The sequence below is a fragment of the Brassica oleracea genome, chromosome C3 (assembly GCF_000695525.1).
Source record: "Brassica oleracea var. oleracea cultivar TO1000 chromosome C3, BOL, whole genome shotgun sequence".
NCBI classification, from domain to species: domain Eukaryota; kingdom Viridiplantae; phylum Streptophyta; class Magnoliopsida; order Brassicales; family Brassicaceae; genus Brassica; species Brassica oleracea.
This window is the reverse complement of record NC_027750.1, coordinates 8,187,245-8,196,999: the sequence shown is the minus strand read 5'-3', so window position 1 is coordinate 8,196,999 and position 9,755 is coordinate 8,187,245. Positions and strand designations below refer to the sequence as shown.

Here is a 9,755-nt window from a genome sequence, read left to right as displayed (position 1 = left end):
TGGTTTCACAAATTGAAGTTAAAAGAAGTCAGTTTCATTTTGGTTTGATGTACTGACAAATTAGGAAGCTTATTTGATAAATGGTAAAGAAGTTTCATTGACTTGTAGATTCTCATCCATGCATTAATTAAGGAAGCAATGATACTCATGCATATGATGTGAGAGTGAGTGTAGTTTGAAATTTTGTATCTTGAAGGTTGTTGTATTCACTGGCTAGCGGATCAACTGATCGTATTCTTGAGGCCGGAATCAGTTGCGTAATAGTACACAAATTAAACTAAATTAAATTATTATTATGAAACAAACTCATTCACTTTACAGAAAATATGAAAGATGTTATTTTAGTTTTATATATTGTCGCGATTTAATATTTTCGTTTGATCTTGGAATTTTCAAAGCTACATGTTCATTTCTCAAGATTCAATATATATCCACTTTCTCTTGGCGTACACATTAAATAATTATTTTCTCTTTTATATATTTTTGTTGATTTCGAACATAATTTTTTTTCACGGACTCCTCATACAAACTTAATCTCATATTATTATTTTTAAAAGATAGTTTGTTTACATATAAATATATATGTTACGATAAAATAAATTTATAAAATACATTTTACATGAAATTTTTTAAGTTTTAAATAATCTCTTAAATACAAGGGTTAATTTATTGTTGAATATACTTCCTCTGTTTTCTTTTAAATGATGTTCTATAAGTTTCACACAAATTAAGGCACATAATAAAATATCTTTTCTACTCTTCTCCATCAATTAATTATCATCTCTCGTAACAAACATTCCATTTTGAAAAAAATAATAGTATAAGGGTAAATTAAGTCAAATGTCATTATACTTCCGGGAACGTCAACTATATAAAAACAAAACACACATCCTAAAACGTCATATAAAAGAAAATGGAGGGAGTATAAAACTACAGCCTAATCACAATATCAAAATTTCATACAAAATGAAAATAAGCTTAACTAATATAAACTATGTGCAGCTCTATATTAGTAGTTTCGTTTAATTTTTATATTAATATTAAAATCTACACTATGTAATGAATTTATATATCATATAAGTTACATATAATAATGTGGATACAAAATTTGAAAACTATCATATACATTTTAAATAATTAAATAAGAGTCATTCATACAAATGTGCACCAAATAAATATATTATGATCATGCATTTATATATTGTGAGTCTTTCCTAAATACAAAGTCAAAATGAACATTATGCTTTGTTCATATAGATTAATTATTTTGTTATTCAAATAAAGATGTAGCTACTGGTATAATTAAAATATTCACAATTACGTATTAGCAGTTTATATGTACAAAATTATATAATATTTAAAACTTACATTTTTATATGGTATGGATATAATTTATACCTTTATTAGCACAAAAGAGTAAAATGGTAGTCAATTAGAAATAAATAATTATATAAACAAAAAAAGTTGGAAAACTACACATCCTATTTTGAATACATCTTCATAAAATGAAATTAATGTATCATTAAATCATAATATTTTAAAAATTATTATAAAATTTAATTAAATAATCAATATTGAAAAATATAGTAAGAAATACAATTATTTCCAATTAATAAAAGAGATAAAGAGTAAATAGTTGTGCATGTGAAGAAACACCAATGGCCCAAGATACAATCAGACGTATAAATTCAGAATACAAATAAATTATTATTTAAAGCAAACCTTCATGCCCAATAAACGAATCATTCAGCGCAGAGGAAATCCAAATCCCTTGCAAAGAACAAAGAATATAAGAAGCTATCAGATAGATCATCCTCACAATCACCAACCTTCGTTTATTTCCCCGATAAAATTAGAATTAAGAGGCAAATTTCAGCAATATTTTGCTTATCTGTTGCATTCTTTGATATTTAAATAATGGCAGTAACTAAGGAAGGTGGACCGACGCACTTTTACGAGGAAATCGAACCCTTTTGTCGTTGGAGGAGAACGGAAGACGTCGACATAGTTGAGCTACATCTTCCTTCAGGTACATCAATTAGTAAGTTTATGACAAACATTTTTTTTTGAAAAAAATATCTTCAAATACCATAATTAATTGATTTAATACAGAAATAATAGTATTTCCATAATTAAATAACTTTTTAATACATAAAATACAAAAATATCGATCTTCTAACTTGCAAAAATTGATTACTCATTGACGCTAAAAACACAAGAAACAATATTTATATTGTAAGTTTACATAAGTAAAAAATTAATATAGTATCATAATATTGTGAAAACTGCATTGCATCCTTACATGTATGTTTTAAGTTTTAAAATATTTCAAATCTGTTACAAAATTTATGAACTTAATTAAACAATTGTTAAAATTCTAACAAAATTCAATAAAAGAATAACACAGATTCTACTACTATGGGGATGATTGGTTGAGACTGTAGATGCTCTGGACAGCCAAAATTTAGTCTACAGCTATATATGTTAACCAATCGAGCTTTGATTTCCTTAAAAAACTCACAGCAAAAAAATTTCTGCAAAATCAAAATATGGCTGTAGAGAGCTTCATTTCTAGAGCAAAAAATTAGTGATTTAGAAATCTACAGCAAGTAAAGCTACAGCAAATAAATCTACAGATTAAATTCTATATGTAATCATCCTCTATATGTAATCATTAAGTAGCACCTGATAATGGTAAGATAAATAACTAATAATCAAGCAAAACATGATTTTGTTTCATTTTCCAAATCAGTTAAAATCTACTAACAAAACTTTAGGCCACCGCTTACAATTTTCTATCAATAAAAAACGGAACTGTGTTTGTATAGGTTTGAAGAAAGAGCATCTTAAAATACAAATTAGCAACACCGGTATACTAACAATAACAGGAAGCTGTCCTGTGGACAAAACCAAATCAATCAAGTTTAGGAAAGAAACGAAAGTTGAAAAAAGTTGTAACAGAAATGAGATTCGTGCAAAGTTCTCGAAGGGAGTTTTATACGTGACAATGCCAAAGACAAGCCCCACAGCAGTGGCTCCTTATCTTGGTTCTCAGGGAAACACATCAGGAACTCGAGTCAGTAAATCGGATGCTGATGGGAGTAATATAGCTAAGTGTGGACGTGAATCTCATAGTAAGTTTAGCTCATTGAGGGAAAGACTATGGAGGAAGCCAATCATTGAGGGTGTGGCAGCCCTGGTGGTTGTGGTTGTTGCTGTTGTAGGAGCGGTTAAAGCCTACCAATGTGTTATTGCATCACCCGTTTGATCGTATTTCAATATGTCTACGTTGTTTCCAATGGTATAATTAAATAAATAATTTGTTTTTACTCTACAGAAACTTTCTTTAATATATGTTCTCTGCGCCCAAAAGAGAAAGAAGCATCTCCTCTCTTTCACTTTAGAGAAGTTATTCATCTTTAACATTAAACCATATTAGCGTCAGCAAGATACGCAAGTATTTAATATAAATAACCATGTTATAATGGTTGAATTTACCATATGTTGTTATTGTGTCATTTTAAATGTACACATTGGAACATAAAAAATAAAATGATTTAATTTATGCTAAATTTTATCAATATTTGGATTTTTAGACATTTATTAGACTAAAAATTAACAAAGGTGTTAGAGAATTGTCAATGCTACACACATATTTTTTGAGTTTGACCACCCAATTTTTTTTCATTGCCGGCAATACCTTTTCGGTTAGATTTGGTTACAGTAGCTGATTTTTTTTAGTCGACACTATTATTGAATAAATACAACTATTTATAATCTCCAACCAAATCTCACGAGGTTCGTAAACTCAATAACAATTTAAACTATTTGATTACTTTAAACTCAATATCAACAATAATGATATAATTTTTGTCAAGTGATTTTCTAATATCAAAATATTTCTAATATCAGCCCTTTTTTCATTATTTTTTTTTCTAATATCAACTAAAAGTATATACTTCCAAGAAAATTGAGTTTTGATGGGACAAATAAAGAACAAAACTAAAGTTTAAAGAACAAAACACTTTTCATCGTATTAACCTTTGAATACCGTCAAAGGGCCAAACAAGTAAGAACTTAAAACTTTTGAGATGTCATTTCTTTTTGGGATACGTCTTTGTCTTTGTCCAGATCTGAACTCAAGATTACCTGGTTTTGGACCTACTACCATTTAATTAGTTTCTCTTATTTTGTTTTATTCCTTCAACATTTTTTTATATGTTATGGTTTACAAAAAGCGACAAATATTGGGATCCAGTAAAAAATAACTAAGATAATAATCTTAGTTCTAACTCGTAACAAGGAAAGAAGACAACGCTTATTTTCCAAAAAAATAGTAACTCATATATCCATTTTTTTTTCTTTTCGTTCTTGTACATAAGACGTAACTTTTCAAATGGGCCATGTCAACGTTTATGGTTCACGAAGTTTTACTAGATAAACTACTGCAAAATTCAAATAAGTGTTATGAACTATTACGCGGATGTCCATTATGTCCATAAGTCCATGTTTTAGAGGATTCCACATCTCTAATAAGTGGAACATCCAGAAGTATATTCAGACTGAAAATAGACTTTATGAGTCATTTATAAAATAAAACCACGGAATTTAAAATCTAATAATGTTGAGACAATAAGTAAAGAGAAATGTTGAATACCTTCAATCAGAAGTATTACGCAAGACACTATTGTTTTGTACTACACAATGATTAGAAAATGAAAATAAATGTAATAGTAAACCAAAAGTTTACCGAAAGTGTAATGTTTGGCAAACCGGTTATGCCATTCAGGTTTAATAATGATGCGAAAGATAATCATATGGGCATTCGTTGAAAAACCAGAAAATTCTTAAGGATGATATTATATATGCTGCTTGCTTACAAAGCAATATAAAAATACAGTTTTTCACCAGTCAAATAGATTTAGAATCTATAAATACAAAGAGATGTTAGTGGGCTTGATCACCCACTGGTGGACTGATCATCCACCATGTGTTTATAATTAATGCATCGACAAGAAGGTCATATGTATCCTTGTCACAGATCCGTAACCTGATGTTTGCGAGATTTATTGGTAATACTGGTGAAGTCACAAGATTTTGATAATTATTTTATGCATGTTGAAATACATGATGAACATGTTGTAGCTAATGTTCATACGTAAGATGCAGCAACAATGATTAGCGTAATGCCAAAGAGTAATTATAAACTCTCCCTATTAAATTGGTTTTGGGTCGGGAACCAAAGATCCCCATCTAGAAAATTTGCACACGTTGTAATTGCTCCACCATACAACTAAAAGATAGGACCTCAAAGGAGGTTATGAATATGTTGGATATGATCTCCATTAATAATAAAATCTAGAAGCTTTTATAAGATTTATGTAAAGACTCAAAGTTAGTCTATCCAACAATAGAGGGAGAAAATAAACAGTTACGTTGGAGAATGAATGAGTTAAAATAAATTATCATTGATCCTCGGACTAAAGAGCGTAAATAGAAGTCCAAAATGAATGTACAGAGATAATTCTATTACAAAGATTAGCATATGAGTTGCCAGACTCATTTACTGACCATAAGAAAGTGATTAAGTCACAAGTACCAGCTGTAAATGCTCCAATTAAAATGGATGTCCCAGAATGACAATATCAAACTGCTAGTGAGTCTAAAGAGCGCTTAAAGCGTGAAAGACCTATCGGTTCCAAATATAATAATCCTCTAAAAAGAAAAGGAGCATGAATGAGAATGGCAGAATCGAGGAATGAAATATTAAGGATCTCGAGAAGAGATAGAAAACATGACAAGAAAGATATTCGAGTACCTGAGAATAAAGAAATCTCAAATAGGTATGTCATGTTTGAACAATATGGAACCATATCAAATCGACGTCGTGAATATGCATGCAATTTAGCAGTTGATGAGAATGAGGATCATGAACCATCTATTGAAAAGTGTACACACAGAAAGAAATGATTGGCCAATATGGAAATAAGCAATAGATGCAGGATTAGATATCTTCGAAAGAGAAGAGTATTTGGACAAGTAGTCCATACACCTGAAGTGTAAAACCAGTAGCACATAAATAGATCTTTATGTGAAATAGATGTGATGATGAAATCATAAGATGTGATGTTGTAACAAGGATTGTGACATGCCTATAATTGATTATAAAAAAACACATCATCATGTGGTGGAAGCATCAACTTTCAAGTTTCTTTAGTCTGGCAACAAAGAAAAAGAACTGAGAGCCACTGGAACAATGAAACTTATGTGAAAGATTCAAAAGAATATAAACTGTAAAAAACAGTAAACCTCATAAGGATTTGGACTATTAGAAGCAGTAAGTGCTAGTTCTCGAGAACATGAAGTACCATGATATTTAAACATATAAAGAAAATACTTCTTGGTCATGAAGTACCATGGTTCGAAATTTAATGATTTCTAACATGATTGAAAGATGTGATTTCAAATGACAAGAAGAGTGGTCATACTAGTAAATTTTATAAGAAGAAAGAGAATAACTCGTATGTACAAGTATTTACAATATCAAAGTTTAAAAGATTGTCTATAAAAGGAAATTTGTACATATGGAGTCCAAATATAGACCAAAATACTATCTTTTGTGTGAAAGTAATTTTATGGACAAGAAGTCAAATGGTCTAAGAGATCCTCTGACAATCAAACGAGTTTATTCTTTAAGAATATGATTATAGCAATTCCTAAAAGGATTATGTATATATGATGAGAATACATCTCCCTAAGATGATGCTTTCAGGGGGAGAATATGATGATGTATGTGGTTGTACTTTTTTTCCTTGTCATTGGTTTTGTTCTATTGGGTTTTCCATGTCAAGGTTTTAACGAGGCAACAAAGAACACGCAAATGATAGATACTTAAAAATGAATCTTATCACTTAAGTGACGAAAAATCTATCAATCTTCCAATGTATTTTGAGATTGAGAAACGAGGAAGAGAAAGATTAAGATCAGTTATACTTGAAGAAGAATCAAGTGATGAACACATTCCATTCGTGTAACAGAATCAAAGGTCGAAATTTTTTGAATCAAAGGAGACCTTCTAGATGGAATTAAAATATGAAATTGGTGTCCGGAGAAAGATCTTTGAATATATTTTCATCTCCAATTTGAATCAAGTCATTAGAACTCGAGATATGGCTGTTTTCATGGGACATGTACAAGCTCTTTCTGAATACCTAATACCGCTCGATATTTTCATCTTAACAGAGCCAGATCGGTGCCTAAAGTTATACATGGATGTTAGCTTCGATTTCCAAGTGGTTTGAAGTAATTTTATCCTACGGTCACCAAGATATTCAAGTTTCAGTGAGGAGTGTCAAATCTGCCAATAGAAGTAAACCGGTCCAACCCCAAGACGAAGAAGTTACTTCATCACATTGGATTGTGTCCTCTTAGATATATCAAGTTATGTTCTCATCAGGGGGAGTAGATGCGCGCTGCACTCTTTTTCTCTTCACTACGATTTTTCCCACTGGGTTTTCCTGGTAAGATTTTTAATGATGTAGCATCTTATGCGCTTTAGGAAATAATTTTTAATGTACATCCAAGGGAGAGTGTTATAAACTATTATGTGGATGTCCATTAGGCCCATAAGCCCATGTTCTAGAGGATTCTGAATCCCTAATGTTGTATCCCTCTATATCGTGACCTATGAAATAATAAGATTAACTGATTGCTTCTTTCTCTCTGTTCACAACAATAAAAGCTTAATTATTTCATATTTCTTCCTGTAAATGGGACTGTGAAAGAACCTCTAAAGTTGCATAAAAATGCCAAGGGAAAAGATTTAGCCAAAAGTATATACTATGTGTTTGTTGGCAAAATAGCAAAAACACAAACGAGAGAGAGTAATAATTTTGCTAACTATTCTAAGTTTCTAAACAAAATATGGAAAACTTAAAGCTCTTTTCTGATTCTCTGAATGATACCAAAAACTACTTTGATCTTGCAAATTTAAACCACTTCTCAAGAATCCTTATTTGAGATTCTTTCACCGTTTCTTCTCTACTTTCAAACAAATTCACATTTTGATGAAGCAGAATGATCATGGTTTGTTTCACTAGCAACGGCTGAAGCACACATTTTCTTATCACCAAACTCTAGCTGAAGCTCCTCTGGCACGTCACCAACGTGAGAAACCGGTTTATCGTCCATTCCACGAGTCACAGCATCTTTAGTAGATTTCTCATCCTCACTTCCTGATCGCTGAATCTCATTTTGAAAGAATTCAAGGCTTAGCGTAGTACTAGTAGAACCTCCAGCGTTTGAGACTTTAGATGAAGTAGTATTGACTACACGTGCTGTCTTGCTTGCTGCACAAGCTTCACTAGCAAACTGTGGCATCAGAGAGAGAGGGTTGTCCTTCAGGCTGAGTGAGTTTATCCTCTGGAGAAGAGACAACAACATCTTTCATCTCGGTATCCACAGCATCAGAACCAACACCCTCATAGCTCATTTGAGGCTCAGAATCGGTGTCATCAGTTTGATTCCCAGCGTCTTTCTTCCACTGAGTTGTTGGAGATCTTGAATACATCTTAGCTTGGGGAAACAAAATCAGTGGTTACAGTTAGTGGAGTGACTTTATTTGGTAAGAAAAAAATGTTTCTAAGCGTAGGAAGTTCCAGTTCATGAGATTAAAAAATTATAACATCAATAAACCTTTCCGGGAAACACCCACCGCTTATGATGGGGGTGGATTTACATCCTCCCTCAAGGCCCATTAACACAATGAATTAAACCCACTTTGTTAGAAAACCCTAGCTATCTTTCTTATATAAATAAGGAGCTACCTTCTTATTACAAAAGATCTTCTCTTTTCCATTTAGACCTATAACACATCCTATAAGGATTTTATACATTTTTTGATTAACTTTACGCTAGAAATCATTTTTGTAATGCAATCTTTGATTAATAAAGTCTCTTGGACGTTATTTTTCTCATTTGATTCTATGAAGATTTCTCCTAAACCTCAAGAATCTAATCCTTATCTTTAGATTCTTTATTGTATGATTCCAACAAACATCACCAGCAAATACATCGTTTTTGGGTCAAACAGTTGGCGCTAGAAGGAGGGAGAACAATGAGAACTATCTTCAAAGCATATCAAACTTGGGAGAATCCAGATCTCTCTCTCTCGCGGTTACTCGTTACTCGGCGTTGATCGCTTTCTCGCATTCACTCGGACAGCTCTCTCGCAGTTATTCGGCGTAGATCTTTCTCTCGCAATCGCTCGGATCGATCTCTCGCGGTCACTCGACTTGCTCTCTTGTGGTTACTCGTCATGGATAGCTCTCTCGCAGTTACTCGGCGCAGATCGTTCTCTCACAGTCACTCGGATCGATCTCTCGCGGTCACTCAACTCGCTCTCTTGCAGTTACTCGACACAGATCGCTCTCTTGTGGTTACCCGTCACGGATAACTCTCTCGCAGTTACTCGGCGCAGATCGTTCTCTCGCAGTCGCTTGGATCAATCTCTCGCAGTCGCTTGGATCGATCTCTCGCAGTCACTCGGATCGATCTCTCGCAGTCACTCGACTCACTCTCTTGCAGTTACTCGGCACAGATCGCTCTCTTGCGGTTACTCGACACGGATCGCTCTCTTGCGGTTACTCGTCATGGATAGCTCTCTCGCAGTTACTCGGATTGCTTGCAAGTCTCGAGCATGACGTGACACCGCGAAGACACGTCCACCCGTAGCGATTTGATTGTGGTGGTTCGCT

The 9,755-nt window shown here is 32.7% G+C and overlaps 2 protein-coding genes across 2 annotated transcripts; one reads left to right on the top strand and one right to left on the bottom strand.

Annotated features, from left to right (window-relative positions):
• Positions 1–1,765: 1,765 nt before the first annotated feature.
• Positions 1,766–3,452, top strand: LOC106332857. The gene is made up of 2 exons (XM_013771349.1): positions 1,766–2,029; positions 2,829–3,452. The coding sequence occupies exons 1-2, from the start codon at positions 1,918–1,920 to the stop codon at positions 3,266–3,268; spliced, it is 552 nt and encodes a 183-aa protein (XP_013626803.1). The 5' UTR covers positions 1,766–1,917; the 3' UTR covers positions 3,269–3,452.
• A 4,594-nt stretch (positions 3,453–8,046) lies between these two features.
• On the bottom strand, positions 8,047–8,569 carry LOC106329807. Its single transcript, XM_013768436.1, has 2 exons — positions 8,372–8,569; positions 8,047–8,241 (listed from the first exon to the last, which is right to left on the bottom strand). Exons 1-2 carry the CDS (start codon positions 8,567–8,569, stop codon positions 8,047–8,049), a joined length of 393 nt encoding a protein of 130 aa, XP_013623890.1.
• Between the last annotated feature and the right edge of the window lie 1,186 nt (positions 8,570–9,755).

What these genes read in the sequence shown, in the direction of transcription:
- LOC106332857 (XM_013771349.1), top strand. Translation starts at nt 1,918, where the DNA reads ATGGCAGTAACTAAGGAAGGTGGACCGACGCACTTTTACGAGGAAATC. An exon ending in TGAGCTACATCTTCCTTCAG is followed by an intron (nt 2,030 to 2,828) that starts GTACATCAATTA and finishes GTGTTTGTATAG; the next exon opens with GTTTGAAGAAAGAGCATCTT.
- LOC106329807 (XM_013768436.1), bottom strand. Translation starts at nt 8,569, where the DNA reads ATGTATTCAAGATCTCCAACAACTCAGTGGAAGAAAGACGCTGGGAAT. An exon ending in CCTCTCTCTCTGATGCCACA is followed by an intron (nt 8,242 to 8,371) that starts GTTTGCTAGTGA and finishes AATGAGATTCAG; the next exon opens with CGATCAGGAAGTGAGGATGA.